At 37.1% G+C, this 23,475-nt stretch overlaps 2 protein-coding genes across 3 annotated transcripts in view; one reads left to right on the plus strand and one right to left on the minus strand.

The window, feature by feature from the left end:
* Positions 1-2,800, plus strand: part of DHRS7 (dehydrogenase/reductase 7) — a 21,054-nt gene extending 18,254 nt beyond the window's left edge. The window contains exon 7 of the mRNA XM_014057110.2: positions 1,149-2,800. Coding sequence (XP_013912585.2) covers positions 1,149-1,184 — 36 coding nt within the window. The 3' untranslated portion in view covers positions 1,185-2,800. The remainder of the gene's footprint in view (positions 1-1,148) is intronic.
* PCNX4 (pecanex 4) lies at positions 1,246-23,148 on the minus strand. 2 transcript variants are annotated; one of them, XM_014057108.2, is made up of 11 exons: positions 23,071-23,148; positions 19,164-19,891; positions 18,780-18,959; positions 17,410-17,921; positions 15,772-15,872; positions 14,200-14,322; positions 12,622-12,985; positions 11,164-11,267; positions 8,735-9,789; positions 5,982-6,168; positions 1,246-3,177 (listed from the first exon to the last, which is right to left on the minus strand). In XM_014057108.2, the coding sequence occupies exons 2-11, from the start codon at positions 19,853-19,855 to the stop codon at positions 2,926-2,928; spliced, it is 3,570 nt and encodes a 1,189-aa protein (XP_013912583.2). In that variant the 5' UTR covers positions 19,856-19,891; positions 23,071-23,148; the 3' UTR covers positions 1,246-2,925. The 2 variants fall into 2 exon arrangements, with proteins under 2 accessions (XP_013912583.2, XP_013912584.2); XM_014057109.2 differs by lacking the exon at positions 23,071-23,148 and adding an exon at positions 22,352-22,515.
* Positions 23,149-23,475: the final 327 nt, after the last annotated feature.

Raw genomic sequence — 23,475 nt, forward strand, 5'->3', positions numbered from 1 at the left:
GCATGATATAATGTACCTGCCTGTTTGTTTTGGGATGGACATTAATAGGAAGCCAAACATAAAGATTCCTACTTTGAATATTAGGTACACAATCTGAAAGCTCTATGCATCATTTGTTTTTGTGTACGTTCCAGAACATGTCCTTTTGTTCAGGGTCCAGATTTTTGGCTTTCTCAGAGGCTGAAGTGCAGATATATACAACTCCAATTGCTTGATGAACACACTTGGTTTTGCCCAACATATAGAAGACTGCATTTTAACAATGCTTGGGACTTGGATCCAGTTAATCTGATTTTTGGAATAGTTGAGGGTTTGTGGGGTAGAATGCAAGAGAGAGAATAGACCACATTTTTGGAGCTGGAGATTTCCGGACTTCCCAGTAGTGGCAGGGTTTCACTTTTCTTTCCGCTGTGGATGAGAGACAGGAGAATATAAATATAATCAGGAGCGCCATTACAGGTCAGACTATCAGTCTTCCCATTATTTGTACTGAGTTCTTCCCAAGAACTAAAGTTATTATTATGGTTTGTTAAACAGTCAGACAGAAGTTATTTATTGAAATTTGCTGCCCAACTCCCAGTGATTTTTCCCCCTTTCAACTCTATTCAAAGTTTAAAGGAAAATATTACCACTTTCTGATGTAAGTAGAAGGCGGTTATCTGAATGCTTTCTATAATACAGAATCGAATCGAAGCAAACCAGATTCCTCAGGTGTTTTTTTTTAGTTGCCTCAATGTATAGTCTGGAAATTTGCAAAACCAAGCCCACAGTTTATTGTGTCAAATAGAGCATTAAAACCATGTGACCCTTCCACTACAGCATTTTCAGCATGCTTTAATTCCAGACACAAATGTTTTATTTAATGAACTGCTTCAGATTCAAGATTTCATATTAAATGTTAAAAAATGTAGTCCTAGTTGGTATATTGGTTTAGCTAAGCCTCACTAGTTTAGTATGGATTGTATGTTATCACAGTTTTATATTGTTTTAAAGTGAATAGCTGAGCGGGAATTGTATGTTAACGGAACTTATTTTTTGCTTTTTCTGACTTCTGCATACATGTTACATGCATGGGATTGAAGCATTTCAAGGGTCTTGCTTACTTTATTTGACTGGCCTTGCCTAAGTAGCTGTATTGTTTCTTACAGGATGCTGATGTTTCTTATTACAAAAAGTCTTCATAAGGAAAAGGAGCAACTGAGCATTCCTTCGAACATGAACCAGCACAAAGAAAAGAGAGGAACCTCTGCTTGAAAAGTTTATGGTTTTCTTTTGTAAAAAATGATGCAAAAACATGCAACAAGACAGATGTACCTATATAAAACTTCTAGCTTTGCAGCATGAGATGGCTACCCAAAGAAAGTTCATTCACTTGTTGGCTTTTCAACGTATATACCAAGATGATGATTCAAATCTTGTCTTTCTCCCAACCCATCTCCTCAAATATTGGCTGAGTTTATATAACACTAGCCTATAACAAGGTTTGCTTATGACCTACTGCAGGAATGTGCAACTTTCATTGGCTTCAGATCCACACAAACTTTTCATAGTATGCCAGGGACTGTATTCCTAAAGTGAATTGACCAGGATCCATTTTCAGGAGTTCCATAGATGCCTTAAGCCTCTGTAGCGCTTTAAATGTTTATTTTAGCCAATTAAACCCCTCTCTTTCAAAATGCAAAAACAGCAACATTTTTGGCGCCAGTCAAGAGAGGGAGTGGGGATAGGAAAATGAATGGCAAAGGGACACAAACAAGATTCATCCACATTTTGGGTCAACCACTATGATGATTCTGCTCTTTTAGTACATAGCTTTTTATAATATATGAGCTTAGCTATACTTTTTTAAATAGTTTAGTAAATCTCTCAAAAACGTGCTCCATTTCAATTTTTCATAAGATAGCTTCGTAACTTGGGAGAATTAAAACTTCTATCTGCTATTTCCAACTCAACAATGAAGTACTCAAAAGCCAGTGTTGATTCTTGGAATTACACTGCATAGTTTACAGTTCTACCAACTACAGATGAACAGAATGCTTTGTCACTGTGACAAGATATTAAATATAGATTTCACAATACCTCTCCTGCAAGCAATATAGCCTTATGATGGTAAATCTGCTTGGTCAGTCCCAATGGTGGGTTTCAAAATTTTTGGAACCTCTTCTGTAAGTGTGGCCTGCTTTCCGGGTCCACTGGTGGAACCTCTTCTAACCTGTTTGGTAGATTTGATGAACTGGTTCTACCGAATAGGTGCGAACTGGTAGGAACCCACCTCCGGTCAGTCCCCTCACAACCCCAAACCTCATGGCTGATCTGTCAGGTAGTATATTTGTTTCCCACTGTGACTTGGCTTTCTGCTTTTTTGTGTATCCTCACAACTTCTTCTGTTGACCCCCATTTTTTCCTCATTAGTAAATAGGTAGGATTTGTTTGAAAGTAGGAGCATGGTTACAAGTCTCTGTGTTTGTGGTTGCCCAATGATGCTGGGAACTTCCATCTTATTGAACCAGGATATTTCTTTCCCCTAATATTCAATTTGTAATTCTTAACCAACATTTCTTTTTCAAAATTGAACAGACATTAAATATTTTTCAAGTATCCCTTTCATAATACACATAAATAAACTTATAACAATCATAGATGTAGACTCCATCTTAAAGTAAAATACTTATCTATGGTTTAAGGTATATAAACTTATACCCCTATGGAAGGTACTTGTCAATACAGTATTGGTAATGATTTGGGGGATTTTATATAAAAATGTACACAATATACAACATTAAAATGCATAATTATCTTATTGCCTGCATTCTTCTCCCATTGTCACCTGATACTGAAAGGCATGTGCTCAAAATCCCTCTCCAAAGAAGTGCCCCCATTCCACCCAATTTTCAGTGAAGGAATGAAGTGGCTTCATTCTGGGAACTACAAGAAAGTCAGATGAAGAGGTTCGGAGGAATAAACAGGATAGCCAAGGGGAGGATCTGCTGCTTGTATGGTCAGGTTCCTCAGGAGTATGGGATGTGCTTGGATGCTATAGCGTTCCTCATCATCATTTGTGGCATATAGCAGCTCCCAAGAGAGGTTCCCCCACTGTCCTCTGACAGCTTCCTCGTTCAGTTTTCCCACTTGTACTCGAAATTCCTGAAGCGTGAGTATCCTGCCAGTATAAACTCCCTGGAAGATAAAGATAAGTACAAAAAGTTGCCTTGTCTTTGAACACTGCAGAGAAGTCAGATTTTATTTTTCTTCAGCAAGAAAAATCCGGGCCATGGATATTGTGAAAACTGCTGGATCAAGAGCCGAGGTGGCGCAGTGGTTAAATGCAGCACTGCAGGCTACTTCAGCTGACTGCAGTTCAGCAGTTCGGCTGTTCAAATCCCACCAGGCTCAAGGTTGACTCAGCCTTCCATCCTTCCGAGGTGGGTAAAATGAGGACCCAGATTGTTGTTGGGGGCAATATGCTGACTCTGTAAACCGCTTAGAGAATTTTTTTTTTTAGTATTTTATTGTCACTTATAGGCCGCCCTTTTCCCTGAGGGGACTCAGGGCGGCTTACAACTCATGGGAAGGGGGTGAAAGCCCTATGAAGCGGTATAAAAAAGAAACGAATTAAAAAAGATATGATTGGTCTAAATCAGTGGTTCCCAACGTGGGACCAACGCCCCACAAGGGGGCAATTTGATTTTTAATGGGGGCAATTTGAACCTTGTTTAAACCAAGTTAAGGGCCTTTTAGGCTTCCTCCATGTGAGTAGAGTCAGATCATGATCATATTACTTTACTCATTTTTTGAGTAAAGTAAGAATTATACATCACAGAAGTAGTATTGGGATTTTAGAGATGGTTAGGTGGGGCATGGCCAAAAAAAGGTTGGGAACCACTGGTTTAGATCCACAGGAAACATAACCAATTTAAGTTGCATTCCTTTTAATGTAAGGATTAATGGAAGAAGACCCTGAATTCCATGCAGTACAATTCAGCAGATTCTGTAGGTGCTTCTATTAAAAAAAAATCATCTAGTGACAACTTTGACATGTGTTTTTTAGGTTACAGTGCCTCTGGTATAGGCAGTCCTCGATTTACAGTCCTTGCTTAGTGACCATTCAAAGTTACAACACTGAAAAAAGTGACTTCTGTCCATTTTTTCAGAGTTATGATCTTTGCAGCATCCCCATGATCATGTGATAAAAATTCACATGCTTGGTTCATATTTATGACTGTTGCTATGACCCAAGGTCATATGATCATGATCTGACAAGCAAATTCAATGGGGAAACCAGATTCACTTAACAACTGTATTATTACAGCAGTGATTCATTTAACAAATGTGGCAAGAAAAGTCATAAAATGGGGCAAAATTCACTCAACAAATTTCTCAGCAGTATAAATTTTGGGCTCAATTGTGATCATAAATTGTATAGCATCTCTTCGGAAATCTGCATAGCTCCTGCCCTGATGATGTGATGAAAGGCCCCTAAACTGGACTATTGTCCAGTTCTTCAGTAGAGAAGCTGGTGAGCCTCTGTAAGATTTTGCGTTACTCTTTGAAGTTTTTTGTTGTTTTGTTTCCTTTGGATGTGTACCTTCCCTCTATGTCAGTCATTTTATTCTTTACTTTCAAATTATTGCTACAGTGCTTTTATCACAGAGATGGTCCGTTTGAGGCTTCAGGCCGCACACAGAAATGGAGGCCACTACAGGTCTCTAAAAATGGTTATCAGTTTGTACATTTAATTATGATAGAGGGGGTAATGTTAAAACATAGCTAGAGCTTGGTCATATTACACATCTATAATCCATTTTAGTACAGTTAGTCCTCTATTTACAACCATTCATTTAATTGTTCGAAGTTACAATGATGCTGAAAAAAGTGACTTATGATAAGGCCTCAAACTTACAACCACCGCAGTGTCTCCATGGCCATATAATCAAAATTCAAGACATTTGACACCTGGTATGTATTTACGATGGCTGCAGCATCCTGAGGTTGCATGATTTGCAATCTTCCCCAGGGACAAACAAAGTGAACTGTGTGAATCACTTCACAACTTTGGTGGCAAAATGGTAATAAAATCAGGGGTGAATTCCTTTATGACTACTTTGCTTAGTGATGGAAATTCCAGTCTGAATTGTCTTTAAAGAACTACCTGTATGTTGTGATCCCACTTTAAAAAAATGCAGCCCTCCAAGATATAAAGTCCATAGCCAAGAAAAAATCATGCATTTCTGTTTTAAAAGATGAAGTACAGGAATTAACTGGAAAATATTCATACAATAAAATCTTAAAGCCTAAAAAGACAATTAAAACATAACTTAATATATTTTCTGAAATCAAAGCAAGTGGATATCAATGGCAAAGGCAAATTCTGAAATTTGGAACAGTACAGTTTGCTTTCTCTAATATCTTAATTACTAGGTAGATCTTTTAATGAAACAGGTCTTAAGCTGTTTTGTTAAGGAACTGATATTATTAAACTATCTGCAAACTTTTCCAGAAACAAGTCCTTCATTGATATTTATTTATTTATCTAAATCCATAATTAAAATATTAATGAATAAACTGTGCCACCCATCCCTGAGGGCTTCTTTGTGCTATACTAATATGAGGGCTAAGTTCACAACAGCAGCTTGATAAACAATTATTTGACAAACAACAGAAAACATGTAAGTATTGCCATTAAATGAGCCGAGGTGGCGCAGTGGTTAAATGCAGCACTGCAGGCTACTTCAGCTGACTGCAGTTCAGCAGTTCGGCTGTTCAAATCTCACCGGCTCAAGGTTGACTCAGCCTTCCATCCTTCCGAGGTGGGTAAAATGAGGACCCGGATTGTTGTTGGGGGCAATATGCTGACTCTGTAAACCGCTTAGAGAGGGCTGAAAGCCCTATGAAGCGGTATATAAGTCTAACTATTGCTAAATTCAAGAATGGAATAATTGGCATATTAGTCAAAAATCCACTAAAAGTCAGGAAACTCTTACCATATTTGGGTCATGCCCCAAAGAAAAAAGGTATGGCGTTTCTTGTAAAACAGCTTGTGGCCATTCCTTTTCAGACACCAACCCAATGTACCAGTCATTTTCATATTCTTTAAGATAGTTTAGCAGCTCTTGAAAGTCTTCAACTGGACCCAGGCTTGCTTTATCAACCATAAGCTTCACTGTATATCTGATAAACACACAACAGAAAGAAATATATAAGGAATAACATGAGAATAATTCCAGAGATATATCTGGAGAATAGCCTCTGTAACAATATATAAATGGTTGGCAGACCTACAGTATTAGGTTTAGCTATAGCTTGATAGTTGACATATAAATCTGACAGAATATCTCTATCATACTGTTATATGCTTAGAAGCATACATCGCAAGCATTATGAAGGCAATCATACAGACAGCCTCCAATCTACTACTCAATTAATTCAAATGCAATTTCTCAATATTAAGATCATAACCTCCCAAGAACTTGTATTTTTAGTCTTATGATGAAACATTTTTGTCTTTATTTGGCCAGTAATTTCAAATGCTGATAATTTCAGACTAAGCTACAGATTTGTTGATTTCCTATAGCAAACTAAAGGTATAGAGGTTTGTAAATTATAACACAGGGATTAGCATGATATGGAAGCTCACTAATTATGGTTTAGCTGATTGCCATAATTTAGTGCAATATGTGAATCAGATCGCTAATTTCCTTCTAATATGTTGACTTAGCTCTACTTTTTCATTAAGCATTTATCAGACAGCGCATATTCATCTGCTTGGGCATGGCATCTTATTTGCTAAACACATCAAAGCAAAATTTAAAATTGCTTTGAACCTGAATGATTTTCTAGCAATTTCACACTGAAAAAACATCTCAACAATTCCTCCCTTCTTGAACACTGGAACAATGTTAATGTTGTCAGGAGGGATATACATCTGCCATTATTTCAAACCAAATGGTCTGGACAGCAATAGCCTGTGGAGTAGATGAGTAAAGCAGCCAATTGCCAAGTGATTCTTACGCATAATTTAAAAGTTATATTTTATAATCTTGCATTGAATTTCACTGGGCAAACTTGACACAATCCACATTTATGCATCTGCTGATGTTTTATATATTGCACTGAGTTTCACATAACACAATGATCTACCTCCTAGTTGTGGGTGTGCATAAGGAACGACTTGACTCCTATGCAGCACATTTATTTTCTTGCCACAAGAATGTAAGAAAGCTTTGTCACTGAGAATTTCAGGAACACATTAGTGAAATTTCATTACAAAGCAATAGCTCTTCCGCTACAGTATTATAAAAATGGATCACTTAGAATAGTTATTTTAAAAATTCAGTACTATTTGTAGTATGTGATACTGCTCTCTCTTCTGTTCTGAAATTTTTGAAGCCTTTGACAGTTTATATTTTTTGACTTAATGAACAATACCATTTTCAGAATGCCCCTTTCTATTCTACTTGTAGGGCTTTTACAAAGAAGATATACCTGAAATACTACTCTGTCCATTCCACAAGGCTTCTGTATTATAAAGTATATCCTTCAAAATCAAAATCTTGCCTGGGAGGCTTTATTAGCATAGAAATGTTGTACTTACATGGACACTTTTTGGGATGTGCCTTCTCATCTTTACCCCTTTGGCTGCTGACAAACTAAAAGGGACAGCCAACTCATAGACCATGATTCAGAAACACCTCGCTCCCAGATCATACCTAGGATATATGTTTCTTCAGCTGGCATGATCTAGCTGGCCTTGCCTAGGCTTAGATGCTTACCAGGGATGAGAATGACCTTGACTAGCATGTGGATGAGGGACCTCCAAGAATACTGGGAGTGAGAAACTAAATTACATAGTTGTGTCCATGAATACACTAAGAGACAAATTAGATTTGTGTTGCTTTTATATGACTATATATATAAGGCACATATTTGTTTTATAGCCAGAATATTATTTGTATCTAAAGAGAATAATATTTGTATTCAAAATAGTTGTATCCAGAATATTATTCATATTTTAGAATAACTTTATTTTCACTTTAAATGTGCACTAATTGGCATATATTAAAATGATATTTCATTGCATACAGCTCTCAAATAGTCACCACCTCCAATATACACTACATAAACGTGACAAAATAAATTAATAAAACAATGATGCATATACCCACATACCAGTGGTGGGTTTCAATTTTTTTTAGAACCTCTTCTGTAGGTGTGGCCTGCTTTGTGGAAATGGCTTGCTGGCCATGTGACCGGGTGGGAGTGGCTTGCCAGCCATGTGACTGGGTGGGCATGGCCAACTTGTAAAATGGTGAAACTCACTTAACAACGCTCTTGTTTAGCAACCAAAATGTTGGCTCAGGAACTCTGGCATTTGAACCACGCAAGTCTTAAAGCTGTCAAGTTACAAGGCCCTTGCACCCCTAACCCTTCAGAAAAAAAAAGCCCAGGGATGTTCAAACTTGACAGCTTTAAGACTTTAAGGTTTAGATAGGACTCTTAGAGGTGGGCGGGGCAATTGGTGAGCCAGCCAATCAGTGAGTGGTGGGCGGGGCAAGCGTGGTGCGGACAGGTGGTGGGAGGGAGCTGGAACTGGTTCTAAATGGCATAGTAGATTTGTGGAGGTTGGAACTTGCAGGAACCCACCCCTGCCACATAGACACATGTATTATATGACAAACATAAACAACACAATCTAGTTCAGATGTATACACGTACATGTCAAAAAAATAATAATTACCTGAACGTTTTTAGTGTTAATTGATATAACTCTTGTTTTCCTATTAACCATTCCAAACAGACTGACCATGGAAGGCTTCCATTGTAGGCTCTGAAAATATGACCAGGAGAAACAATAGTATCATCTAATCCAAACATTGCAATATAACAGGATAAGGCACTCTGGGCATACAAATCCTTCAAAGCAGTGTCTTTAAAAAGATCTTTGAGTAAATCTGAAGGATTTTCTTTCAAATGAAAAAGGTTTAGCTGGCCAAGTAAAAAATGATACCACTCTACTGGAAACTTCTGCTTCATCTGATGGAATTTGGCAGCCGATAATGGTGCAGTTCTCCATTCTTCAGGAATGCTTAATAACTCAGAATAGAAGTTACTGAATTTAATAGGGGATGAATCCATATTTCCCCAGTGTTTTCCAGCATCTACAACAGGAAGACCAAAGACAACAGTTTTATAGAGTTTATTCACACTGGCTACTTCAAGTACTTCATCATCCATGGTATGTATTTCTACTGAGCCTGGAAGAGAATAGAAAGGTCTTGGTGAACCATCTTGTGGTACTGTGACATTTGTTTTTAATGTTTTTTTGCTAGGTTCATCATCAAAGAGATTGCTATCATCAGTCCAGTCTTCTGTAGATTCCATACTGAGTCCATCTTCATCTTTCCATGAATCTGATCTTTCTATTGCCTTATTTAAAACTTCAGATGGTCCTGCTGAAGAATACTCCTGTTGGGGTTTACACATTTTTTCAAGAGGTCTAGGTGTTTTTGATTTCTTATAGCAGTACTGGATTAACATCCATAAGAGTACTTTTATGAAGTCTTCTTTGAACTGCTTCCGATTTTCAGGAGAATCAATTATTCCAGATAAGGTATTTCTGGCATCTGAGTAGAGTTTTACAGGAAGAGCAGCACAAGGTGTTAAAATATTTCCAAAATGAGGGTTGAGGGAGAACATCTTATTATGTTCCTGATGTTCAAAGGCCATCGCAAAAATATCATCAACTCTGTGAGCTTCAGCAGTATGACAGGAGGTTTCCTGCAATTCTAAACCCTGGATTAAAAGAAAACAAACAAACACCCAAGGTGTTTCAAATACTTTTATAGACAGCTAGCAGCACAATGCTTCAGATATAGGGTGAATGCATACCAATTTACTGACCCATACCAAATCATAATGTTGAGGATAATACTATTTACAACATTTCTTGATTTGGATATCAAAACAATCTGGAATTAGAAGAATGAAAATAATGTGGAAGAAGAGGGAGGAGAAAAGATCATCAATGCTAACCATATAAACCAGGGGTATCAAACTTGCGTTATCATGCTGGCATCACATGACATATCAGGACTTTTCTCCCCTTTGCTAAACCGGGCATGGGTATGGCCACTGTGTGACGCATCCAGCTGCGAGTTTGACATAATATAAGCCATACTAAAACACTATGCTCCTTTTCTATTTCTTTCTAAGGTGGTGCATAATTTAAAAATGATTCAAAAAAACATTCCAGCCTTGTATAAAAAGTTTCTCTGTGTTATTCATTAAAATCGTCCAACCTTTTTAGGATTTGGTTTAAACTTGCAAAAAGGTGCTGCAGTTCTAAGGAATTTGCTTACTAAAAATAAAGTGATGTTTAAATGATACCGAATCATTTTCGGAATGTGTACAACTTTACAAAATAGCTCAGTATCAACTTACATGGGACAATTATGAGAATCATTAATATTAGATAACCCTCTTGCTCTTATTATCTGAGATGACTTTCAAGATGTGTTTGATTAATTGTATCTATGACTTTTTCACTAGAGAAATGGAATTAAAAATGCTAAAATACAAACAATGACATTTTGTAATTAGCTCCATATCTGATTCTTTCATTTTATATAACACAGAACATCCATGTATCCAAGTCCTTATTGCATGGGTGTCAAACTCACCATGTCACATTGCCATCTCGTGACCTATCGTGATATTTTTTCCCTTTGCGGAACTGGGATTGGCCTGGCCTGCTTGTGACGTATCTGGTCTAGGGGCCACCAGTTTGACACTCCTGTCTTCCTGGATACTCTCTCCCACCACCCCATCTGTATTTGTTTGGGTATGTTTTGGTATACTTTATTATTTCTCTAGGTCTAGCATTTTGGCTAGTTTCTAAACATGGAATTTGAGAGAATAATAGGGTATGGAATGTGTAGTCAGAAAATACAACAACCTCTTAAATGGAAGCTAGTGAAAATGGCTGTAGTTTTTAATAGAAAATTAAATTGATTTTAAGTGAATCAAGTAAGCTTTTATTTTCAACTCTTCTCAGGATTTTTTGGAAAACTAGTTCATATATATGTTGTACATTTAAGAGGTATGGTTATTTCTACTAATATGTAAAGGAACTACAGCAAAACAACAGATGCTTTCAATGCTACTTGCCTTGATATTGAGACAACAGTAAGTATAGCCTCTTTCTAAAACAAGGATCCATATTAACCTGTCTTGAAATCGGCACAGGTAGTGGGATCCAGGTGAACAGAAACCTTTGGAAACAAGAATCCCCAAATAAGGATTTGTTTTTACTCAAGGATATTTTGATATATATTGTCCACATCTTAATAAAAAATGATCATATAATGTAATAACACAAGTTGGAAAAGTGGTATATAAACAAACCAGACTGCATTATGGGTTCAGTTTAAAATCACTACGTGAAGCTTATTATAGATATGAATTCTAGATACATGGCTGTTAACAGAGCTTGCATTTTTTAATGTATTTTACTGCTTAGAAATTGTAGTAAATATGGTGGTTTTATAACACAAATAGAACTTTATAATGATAAAAACACTATTCCTGAAATATCTCAGTGACAAAAGAATTAGTGACATTTTGATAACGACATCATTTTCAGGCATTTTTGCTGAAATTTAAAAGTTTTGCAATTTTCTGCAAAATATTAATTACAAATATATATTAATGCAAAAATTATGTATGTATTATGTATAATATATTACACCAATTCTTTCTTTGGTATACCTGTAGTCATTATTATTAAATTTATTTGTCACTCATCTCACAATTTGAAGGCTGAGATTAGAGATATATCAGTCATTAGTAATTTCCAGTCATGCCCAAGCTGAAAATCTTGAGTTTCAGAATAGCCTAAAAATGAATTCAAGAAATCTGCCTTTATGTCATTAAAATTAAATAGCCTTTTTAGGACTGCTGAGCAAAAAGAGTGCATTCTCTTGTTACCATTTTTATAGAAAAATAATCTTAAATCTACATTGCTGTCTAAATGAATAAAAATATGCTCAAGTATGAAAATATAACACAATACCCTGCTAAGAAAATCTAGACAAGGATGCCATTAAAGACCAGAGGGTTTAAAAAAATATTTTAAAACACATAGCTCCTAACGATCAGACTCCTGCTTTTATTTCTCTGGTTAGTTGTGGAAATTTCAAATATCTCTTTTTTTGCTCTCCCCGGTTATTACAGAATCAAATCCATCACCTACATTCAGCTGCATTGGTTGAATTCTGGGCTAATTGCTATCATTCAGTCAAATTACCTTTAGAATTTTGTTGTAGGGATTAAATTGGATGAGGGAATACATGTAGGCTACCTTAAGCTCATGGACCTGATACCATCTACAAGCAAACCAAAGCATCAGTTTGGTAGTATATGAAATTCTATTTTCATTTCTATGATACTGAAATTTCACTCAGATTATTATAGCAGCAAATAATTTCCTACATCTATGAGATTATCATACAAGAGCCTGTAAATCAGTCCTGCTGTGTCGAGAAACCTACAGTAGATTCCTTGGCAGTTGAGGGAAAGTTCATGGATACTTAATCAGCTGGTCTCATGAGCCACGTTTTAACTTACCTAACCTGCCTGTTGAGAATGCTGATTGCAATGCAGTCCTTAAACTTGGAATCATCTGTTGATAATATACAGCATCAGGACCTACGCAGGTCATCATGCCCACAGGTCCTGGCCAGCTTCGGACTGGTCTTGGAAAGCCTATCAAAAATATTGGGAGACTAAAAAGTGATAGCAAGGGAGAAGAAAGCAATGAAGAGAGCACTATGATGGCCAATACAATTGGAAAGAAAGCAATGTTCAGTGTAATCAAAGTAGCTGTGGATTTCCGTCGCTGTTTCTTTTCTGTCCACGATGTCAAGAGAACAGTAATGGCAAATTGCAATTTTGAAACAAATTGAAACAGCCGAGTCCGAATAATTCCAACCTAATAAGAGAGAAATAGCAATAATGTATTTCCTTCATTTATATGCTTCTTCATGGGATTTCATTTTTCTAAAGCATTTGGAGTGTTCATGAAAGACCTTGAACTTTTATTAGCGAAGGAAGCTCAAGTTTTCTGAACTTCAATTGAAGAATCTGAATTAATTTTGAAGGGAGGGTAGAAAGAGGAAATTAACTTTGTCAATAGAGAATGATGTGAAGCTGCTTTTGAAAAATCAGAAGGCTTTTCCCAGATAGACTGAAGTAGGCAAATCGGGATGTATGCCAGATGTCCTGCTTGCCAATATGTCACAGAGTTTAATTCAAAGTGAAATTCTTAAAATTTGAATAGTCTGACTCTAAATTTTGACAAAAACGTCTATCAGTTATGCATACCTACATGAATGAATCTGCAGTATGCTGTCAAAGTCTGTTCGAGAGAAGACTGCAAATTATTTTGGATTCTAGACGAAAATCATCTCTCATCCAATTTAGCCAACAAAATCTATATTTGCTAATAAAATAATTAGAACAACAAAATTGGAGGTTTTTTGGTCCACCCCCTTGCTCAAGCAGGAAACCCTATACAAGTAGTCCTCAACTTACAATAGTTTATTTAGTGACCGTTCGAAGTTACAATGTCACTGAAAATAATGACTTATGACCATTTTTCACACTTATGACCGTTGCAGTTTCCCCACGGTTATGTGATTTACATTTGAATGCTTGACAATTGACTCATATTTATGATGGTTGCAGTCATAAGTCATGTGATCCCCTTTTGCAACTTTCTGACAAGCAAAGTCAATGGGAGAAACCAGATTCACTTAACAACCATGTTATTAATTTAACAACTGCAGTGATTCACTTAACAAATGCGACAAGAAGAATTATAAAACAGGGCAAAACTCACTTAGCAAGTTTCTCACTTAGCAACATAAATGTTGGGCTCAGTTGTAGACGTACGTTGTGAACTACTTGTACCATTTCAGACAAATAGTTTTCCAATCTCATATTAAAAACCTCCAGTGTTGGAGCACCCACAACTTCTGGAGGCAAGTCGTATTAATGGACTGCATTCCACTGTTGTATTTTTTTTTTAATAGACTTTTTTATCCAGTAAGTGTAGTTTTCTATCACCTTGGTTCCCTATCAGTTTGTTTCTCAAATTGAGATTCAACCTACATAAGTAAAATATGATAAATAAAAGTGTTTTACCAGCAGGAGTCTAATTCCTGTATCAATGCTTTTGTTCCACCAGAGATCAGTAGTGAACACCAGCAACTGCACTGCAGACACTACCACCATATCCAACAGAGCATGCTCTGTATCTTGCCACACCTAAAACAAGTATTTTTGCAGTTTCATCATACAGATATAAAATACACTTTACAGTTCATGACTGATCAAGCCCATTGTTCTGTTTTTTTCAGAACAATAAAACAATATTGCCTAAAATCTACTGGTCTCTCCACGATCTTGCATCCCATGGAAGTCCAGGCATCAAAGCAAACAATGGAGTGTGAGTGAGTGAGTGAGTGAGTGAGTGAGTGAGCGTGCGTGTAACAATATTACTTTATGATTCTTTCCATTTTACTACTTTTTATGGTCTTCATTTCAATTTCTAACTTCAACATGTGGAAATACATCATACTCCGTATTCTTATCAGAAAAATAAGAACATACTAGAGAATAAATGAAATATATAGGAAATTTGCAGACATAGAATTACATAACAGAGTCTCCCTCATACTGGGTTTGACTCCGGATGGTTTCAAGGATATTTCCACTGAGTTTTTTTTCATGGACACATTAATTGAATTATAATATCATAAGACATTGGCTTATTCCAATACAGGTAGTCCTCGGTTAACAATTGTAATTAGGACTGGGAACTTTGTTGCTAAGTAATCTGATTGTAAAGAGTGATGTCACATAACTGCGCTGAGTTTCAATGGCACTCTGGTACTTCCTGCTGTTGCTTTTAGGTGCAATGCCACGTAATTGCCAATTGCAATCACCTGCCAGTTTCCTCATTAACTTTGCTTATAGGAAGGCAGCAGTGAAAGTCAAAAAAGGCAATCAAATGACCACAAGATGCTGCAACCCTCATAATTGTGAGCTTGTTGCTGAACCACCCAAATTGCAATCACATGACTAAGGGGACACTGTGATAGCAATGAATTTCAGGCCTAGCTGTAAGCCTTAGCACTGTTGTACCTTTGAATTGTTTCTGAACAAATGTTCATTAACTGAAGGGTACCTGTATGCTTTTAAATTTTCCCATCTAACTAACAGCTATTAAAATCATAGATGGTTTCTCTATCCAAATACTAATTAGGATGACCTTTTCTAGAATCCAAATTCAGCCAGGTTTCACCTAAGTGTGGCTTCTTGCTGTGGTATGCATCTGAATATGCTTCATTAAAACAGTAATTCACTGAGCTGAGTATAACAAGTCTTGGAATGTTATTGTATCAATATTTACCAAATGCTAAAAGATTCTATACACAATCATTCTAAAAAAATATCCTTACTTTTGTATTAGTGTCAGCAGCCAAAAAGTGCCATGTTTGAGGTCAAGCGATGCTACCCAAAACCCTTTAACTAGAGATGCCTAAATTTAATATTGGTCCTAACATACAAAAAAAAAACATTCTCTACAATTTCATGGAATCAAGTATTAATTTCTAATTAGAATGAGTTCTTGTCTTTTATTTAATAGATTCAGTGGTTACATTGCAATATATTGGGTTATCCTATAAAAAACATAAAATGCTTGAAATTTACCATTCTAAAGCTTCTTGAAAATCCAATGGAAATATATATGGATGAAAGTTGATGTAGAGAATTGTCTATGGAAAGAAATGCTATCATAGCAAACGGTGACACTGAAATTACAAAAAAAAAAAGAAAAAAGAAAAAAGATATAAGAGTGTTTTTCTTATGCAAAAAACTACTGTATTTTTCAGACTATAAGATGCACCGGAATATAAGACGCACTATGATTTTGAAGAGGTAATTTTTTTTAAAAAAAGTTTTTGCACTCTGCAAAACAAAAAGGGGGGGGGCATGCCGAGCTTTGGGAGAGTTGTAGAGTGCTCCTGGGGTTGGGGGGAGGGGCCAAAAGGGAGCAAAAAACGGCCCATTTTTTGCAAAAACTGGCCATTTTTTTGCAAAAAAAGTGGGGGCTTGCAGAGGATTTGGGAGGCTTGCAAAGTGCTCCTGGGGGATGGGGGGCCAAAAATGAGCAAAAACTGTCTGTTTTTTGCACATTTTTGCCCTCCCCAGCCCCCAGGAGAACTTTGCAAGCCTCCCAAACCTTCTGAACGTCCATTTTTGCAAAGGGGGCAGGGTTTCAGTAGGCCAAAAATGCTGTATTCAGTGTGTAAGACGCACCCAGATTTTCACCCTCTTTTTTGAAGGAAAAAGATGTGTCTTATACTCCGAAAAATATGGTATATATAAAACCTTCAACTGCATAAATAGCTATTCAGTTTTTGTATGATTCTCTGATTTTTATTTTGTTTCTGATTTCTCTTTCGAATTCTGTGGCAAGGTAAAAAAGGGAAGCAACAAGACTGAGTAATGTATAAAGTTTTCTCATGTTTTTTGTTTTGTTTTACAAAAGTCACTTATTGAGGGAACAGTGGAATATGTATAAACTGACAAATAAATAAAGGTGATGCTGTCTAGTTTGTAATGTAGTACTTTGGAAAATGGAATACTAAAAATTCTTTCTGGCATGCAGAATTCTAAAATGTTGTGAGACGTCTTTGCAGCAATCAGATGTCCCATAATCATTTGAGTTCTTGGATCTTTCAATTTCAGAAAGCAATACTAAGTCATAATATAAATTTAATATCTAAATGATCAAATCAAATAAATTTTAGCTTCAAACCTGATATAACATCAAACGGTTACTCTATCACTAACTTTTGAAAAGTGGTAGATTGAGGAAATCGGAACATTTTAAGAATTGAATAATATATTGTTACATATTTGGTAACAGTTTTCCTTTTCATAATTAATAAATGAGAAGTCAGATGATCCAACATATTTCAAATAATTTTGTATCTTTGTATGAACTATAATACTAGCATTGTCTAATGGCCAATATTATTTCCCCAGAATTTACTTCAGAATTTACATCATCTGTTTGCATATGAGAAAGGTGCATAACCTTTTCATCCCCCAAAAAATCAAAGTTTGTAGGCAAACCACTTTCAATGTTAAACTTAAAACTATTAAAATTTTAAGGTGGGAGAAGAAATCAATTTCAGAAACTAAAGTTTGGAAATAAGCTTTTACTCAGTTTCTGATCTGATCACCACCACTTTCCCCTTGCTCTAAACACATTTCATAATTTCACAAGATGCATTTTACTCTTTCTGTACTTATATAAAAGAAGAAACTGAGATTTCTTACCTAAAGTGAGTAAAATCTTCCTTAACATACCAATTTTCTTGAGGTTCTTTTCCTTCCTTCCGGACACATTCGTTGTCATTAGGTCTTTTGGATAAAAGGGATTTCGAAACAATCCAAACAAATATACTGTTTGAACCTCTCTGAGAATCCATTGAGCAAGAAGCAATACTATCAATATGTAACTAATAACACCTTGTAGGCTAGTCTTGGAAAATGTCTGAAAACCAAGGAAGAAGTGCAATAAGCCAGCTTCCAGAAGAGCAAAAGTCAGTACAATGAAATAGAACATTAATTCCTTCCATACAAATTGTGTTCTGCAGGAAGACGTGCTTTTAAATTTGCTGGAAGCTAAACAGCTGATCATAGTGTATTTGAGGGTTAATCCAATCTCATTTAGATTAAGACTTAGTATAAATCCACATCCGGTCATGAACAGAACCACACCAAGCGTGTTAGGGATGAAGTAAGATGCAACAGCTGTTCCCAAAGAAATGATAAACATTGCTAGCAGTCTGTAATAAAAAAATAAATCAATGTATATGAAAGAAAGAATTTGTACAAATAGTTCATCTATTTTCACTAACATTTTCCCACTTAGCTAAACTTATCACCCAGTCTCGGAGGGATGGTTTATGAAATAAAGATATAGATATATATAGATATAGATATACAATTTATCTTTCTGTAAGATTCTGCCGATTATATACGTTCTGTATAATAGGCCTGCAGGTTTAATATGCAAAGTATTTTAGCAGCCCACATAAAATTATACAATTGGGAAAAAATCTGCATAACTCTTAATCCAAACAAGAATCTAAGTTACAGCATCCACAATAGAAGACTTTTCAGCTTCTGCATGAACATAACCAGTTCAGATGAAGTTTATACCTCCCATGGTAATTGATTTATCTATTCAACTGTTCTATTAGAAGTAATCTACAGTCTAGGACTCAGGACTCAAGGCAAGCTAGGATACTTGCATTTATCTGAGAAGGTATATAAGGTCTCTAACTAAATTACTATGCTTTATACAGAATCTCAGCAGCTTTAATAATATTTTGTGGAAATTTCATCAGATAAATGAACTGCTATGTTTATTCAGTCTGTTGTTTGTATAAGAGACTAAATGATTTGTATGTGTGGAGTATAACTACTGAAATCACCAGAAAATAAAATGTGGGCAATTTCACCTGATTTCACTATTGGATTATTCTGCCTCTCAATAATTATATGACTATGAACTGGTCATAGTCCATGAAAATGTATGCCAGAATAAATACCTTCACACTTGAGATACTACAAGGTTTTTAAATTGTTACTAACATACTTAACTATCTGGAAATATTGAAGTTATGTAAAATAATGTTTACCTTACATTATTTGACATAGGTGAGCCCCCTAGCCCAAGTTCCAGCACTTGTTCCATTCCCCAGAGAAAAAGTGCATCCAATGGAGGCAGAATCCCCAAAGTCCATAAAAGTGGCAACGACAAAAATATGATGTGCATAACCTGATTGACCAACTTTAAAGCTGCAGCATCAGCAACAAATCTAAATGGAAGTAGAAGAGAATATTATTTCTAGAATGGAAAAAATGGAATGGAAAAAGATTCAATACAACTCTGTCCACCTTTCACTGTATTATAAATTTACTTCATTATCTATAAATAAGCCCATGTGCATCAAACAAGTCACTTAACAAAGCTAGATTGATATCCGTTTAAGAGCACGTCATTATTTGTATTTTTTTTTTACCTGTGAGCAAGATCCACTGCTATGAAGACAAAAATGTAGAATGGTCTCATAAGAGGAACAATTTCATAAGTGTCCAGTGCTTGATAAGTAGCTGTCTCTGAAGCAGTATTAACAATTAAGGAATATTCTCCAATGCACACTGTCAACCATCCAAATACGAAGATCACCACTGTTGTTCCAATATTATCTCCATATAAAGAGGCAATTCTACTGGGCAGCAAATACCAAGTTCCTAAACCACATAGTACTCCAGCAACAAGTGAGTGAAAAAACACATTAATCGTATATTTTTTGCCTGGAATAATAAATTTGATTGTCTCTAAACCTATACAGCTAGAAAACTCCCACTCATCTTCCTCTGTTAATATATTGTGGACATGCATTCTTTCTACAGGTGCAGTCTTTTGCCTGGCATACAAGTTTATTCCTTGAACAATAATAGCTGCAACAAGCATTAGTCCTCCAGAAAGTGCAGCTGTGCCATAGTCTTGCAGAACATTTAACTGATACATAAGCGTTCCAATTCCACCTAGAATCCATGGTATCAAGAAGAGAAGAATCTGATTCAAATAGATGTAAGAAGGTGCACAGTATCCTAATTTAAATTGAGGGCCACCCAAAATGCTCTGTGGAAATCGCTTTAATAGGAATTCTTGCTTGTGGTCATTCAATAGAGGCACATCTGGGCCCATAATTATTTACTCAAATTTTGGCTGAATTTCATTTTTCTAAAGAGGAAAGAGAACAAAAAAGAAAAAAGAAAGCAATTTTACCAAAAGTGCATTTTTTCAAATATTGCCAATAAAGCAGTGTTTTTTTAAAGAAAACTGTGCATGCATTCCTCACTTTAAACATCAGGGCTTCTGTTCATTCTTTCAAAAACCCAATGATCTTTACTATATTGCTTTGTCCCGAATCTACAGAATACAGAATAACAAAGTTGGAAGGGATCTTGGAAGTCTTCTAGTCCAACCCTTTGCCTAAGCATCAAAGCCTATACCAGGGGTCACCAACCTTTTGGACCTCAGGAACCACTTAATTCATAATTTTAAATCCCGCGGACCACTAATATGGATTTTTAAAAAAAGATAAATAGTATTTAGTGCAATATAAAAATTGCAAATACTTTTTCTGCGGACCACCAAAATTTCCTCACAGACCACCAGTTGGTGACCACTGGCCTATACCACTGTGGACAAATGCCTGTCCAATATGTTCTTAAAAACACCTAGAGCACGCACAACTTCTGAAGGAAAGCCTTCCATTGATTAATTGTTCTCACTGTCAGGAAAGTTCTCTTTTGTTCTAGGTTGAAAGTCTCTTTGATAAGTTTCCATCAGTTACTTTTTGTCTTGCCCACATATGCTTTGCAAAATAGACTGTTCACCCCATCTTAGTGACAGTTCCCAAATATTGGAAGACAGCTATCATGTTACCCCAATCCTTCTTTTCATTAGACTAGACATAGCCAGTTCCCACAACCATTTCTTATATGTTTTAGCCTTTTTCAATCTACTCGAGAGTAGATTATATATTCTCGAGAACTGCCTTTTCTGTTAGCAATAAAGAACTACCAAGATAGCTATTCAATAACATTTATTACCTTGTTCTAGCCCTATTTTTAATTTTCTCTGTTAGTAAAAAAAGTTAAGTGCAATTCCCAAGCTTTCTACTATAATATTTAATATGACTTCTCTTGTAAAACCCATAGAAACTAGAAATGTAAGACTTTCTTAATAAATGCTCTTCGGAATACTGGTTTTCATATCATGTAACACGATAAATGTAAGCCAGTATGATATTGACTCTCAAGGGAACACATACTATAAACAATTTATCTCCCCCTCTCCATTCCTCATTCCCTGTTGAATTTTCCATGGTCTGCTTGATCCAGGGATCAGCAAGCTCATGGACACGTAATGTGCCTTTCAAACCTTCTCTGAGGTTTACTGACCCAACAGGTTCTTGTGTCTTATCCTGATTTGTGAAGTGTGAAATGTTTAAAATTTGAAATCATCAAGCTTGAAAATAGCTGTTGTGCCTTTATTGGAAATGTTCCGGTTCTGTTTTGATCCGTTTTGAATGGGGTTGAATTAGTATTGGAATTCTGATAAGGCTAGAAAAATCTATCTGAAAATAATTGTTTCAAGATAGAGTGTTTGAAGCCCAAAATATTTCAAAATGTTTTGCACATCTCTAATCCTGACTCGCTCTTCACTGCAACAGACCCTAGTATCCTACATTACCCAATTTCATTTGTCCTACTGATCAACTAAGAAAATCAATTTGCTCTCCCTGTCAGGAAAGCAGTTGAAAATGACTCCTTTTCCCAAAAGCAATAGCAACAAAGCTATTACAGGAAGACACTTTTTAAAATGTGAGCTCCTATGCAAATGTAAGGGTATAATATATAGTGGAGTTGTAAACAGAACTATGTATTAAAACTCTTTAGAGGGATTAAGTGTGCCCCTGAAGCCATGTTCTGGCATCTAAAAAAATAGTGTTTTCTTTCTCAAGACAAACTTTTGGATCAAATTATATTGGCACAAGACGGCTCACTAAATTTAGAGTTACTGTGATCCAGAACGTATTCTTATTGTTAGAGGATCAGACTACATCTATTAATATATTTTCAGTTCTTCATTCAGTCATGGACCTCACAGAATCTAAACATTCTTTATGGTGAAGATAAAGGCATTTTTGACAAAAAGGCTGGGATATAAAATAAATATATTTATCTAATAGAACAGAAAAACACCAACACAATTAACTGTCTAGAGAGCAAAATCAGTTACATATTAAATTCTTTTATACTAATATTGAAGTAAGAAAGTGGGCTACTGGCATAGGCTTCAAAGACCATCTTCAATCTATGAGATTTGTAGCATACATCAGGGTATAATTACATATGAAGATTTGTGGAGATTTAAATATACACAGCACTGGTCAAAACCAAATTTTTGTTTATAGCACTTGTTCTTGCCAGTTAACCAGAAAATGGGAACACGTGTGCATCAGTGCCATTCAGATATGCAGAAAGTGTGATTCATTGTTTTTATCATTGTCTTAAACTGGGGCATCAAACTCTACCTTTAAAAACACAACTCTGAGGAGCCGATTCCAGAAGCGACAACACCACCACTTCGCTCCTTTTTCACATCCACATCAGCTCTAACTGATCACCTTACCTGTCTTTATATTTCAGAGTTGTTGCAACGACTTGCAGGCTGGGTTGGGGCTTTCAAGGCACATTAATAAATGGACAAAAACTTCCAGTAGCCTAAAAATACACAGCAGCTACGATCCGACTAAAAAAGAGCAGCACGGTTGGCCTCTCCTCACTTGGCAACTGCAGGAGCCACAACAAATAAAAGGCTTCCCTTCCCCCCCCCTCCGCCCCACTTCCAGCCAAGACATAAATTGCACAGAGGAAGAAATGCGCGCGCGCGCGCACCCGCGCACACATACAAAACGATATCGGCGGTTTCGGCGACTAGCGGGGAAAGGGCCATTATACCAAGGCTGCGCCAGAGCCAAACGCCCGGGGGGCAAGAGAGCACGTACGCCACCCCCTCCCCCGTCTAGCTGCTTTGTGTGGCGGTGGAGCGGCGCGAGGCGAGCACGGCCGCAGAGAAATGAGGGGGAGGAGGAGAAGGCCGAACTTGTACTAAAGGAGGCGGAAAAGCGAGCCCGGTCGCCTCAGCGAGCGCCGCTCTTCCTCTCAGCCGCCTCTCGAGGTTGGCTGGGTTGGACACGCCGCTGCTCTTGCCCGCCCCGCTTTTTCCTCACGGCTGACGCCATGTTTTTCCCTCTCTTCTAGCTAAAAGCGGGGATGCAGAGAGAACCGGGAGAGGAACAACCAGGTCCCGGGCGGGGGCCCAACATAACTGCGTTTTCCCCGCCTCACCTCAACGCAACCGTGTCCTTCGCTCGCCCATCCGCGGACGGCCGCGCCCCGGCCTGCCTGGTCCCCCTGCAGGGGCGAGAAAGCGGCGTAGGAGGTTTGGCTTGATGGGCCGTTTTGTCTCGGCAGGGGGAGAAAGGAGGTGGAAGCGCCGAGCGGGAAGGCGTCTCTCTTGGCTGCCTTCAGCCGCCTTTCCCCTTTAGGCTCGCCAGCTCTAGGCGCTCGCTTTCCCTACCGGAGAAATGCCAGAGATCCGGAACCCTGAGAAGAGACGGCTGGGGCGCTTTGAAGGCTACTTGCATTGCAGATGCCGCCTCAAATGTAGGTAGCCTTGAGTCCGGCGGTCTCCATTCCTAGGAAGTGAGTGGCAACGTGCAAGGTTGTGAAATTCCCCCCGTGGGGAATTTT

Source organism: Thamnophis sirtalis, unplaced genomic scaffold (assembly GCF_051295495.1).
Source record: "Thamnophis sirtalis isolate CommonGarterSnake01/CBP01778 unplaced genomic scaffold, rThaSir2_p1.2 scaffold_1, whole genome shotgun sequence".
NCBI classification, from domain to species: Eukaryota; Metazoa; Chordata; class Lepidosauria; order Squamata; family Natricidae; genus Thamnophis; species Thamnophis sirtalis.

What these genes read in the sequence shown, in the direction of transcription:
- PCNX4 (XM_014057108.2), bottom strand. Translation starts at nt 19,855, where the DNA reads ATGGGCCCAGATGTGCCTCTATTGAATGACCACAAGCAAGAATTCCTA. An exon ending in TTTCAAGAAGCTTTAGAATG is followed by an intron (nt 14,323 to 15,771) that starts GTAAATTTCAAG and finishes TACTTGTTTTAG; the next exon opens with GTGTGGCAAGATACAGAGCA. An exon ending in TGGGGCATGACCCAAATATG is followed by an intron (nt 3,178 to 5,981) that starts GTAAGAGTTTCC and finishes TTTATCTTCCAG; the next exon opens with GGAGTTTATACTGGCAGGAT.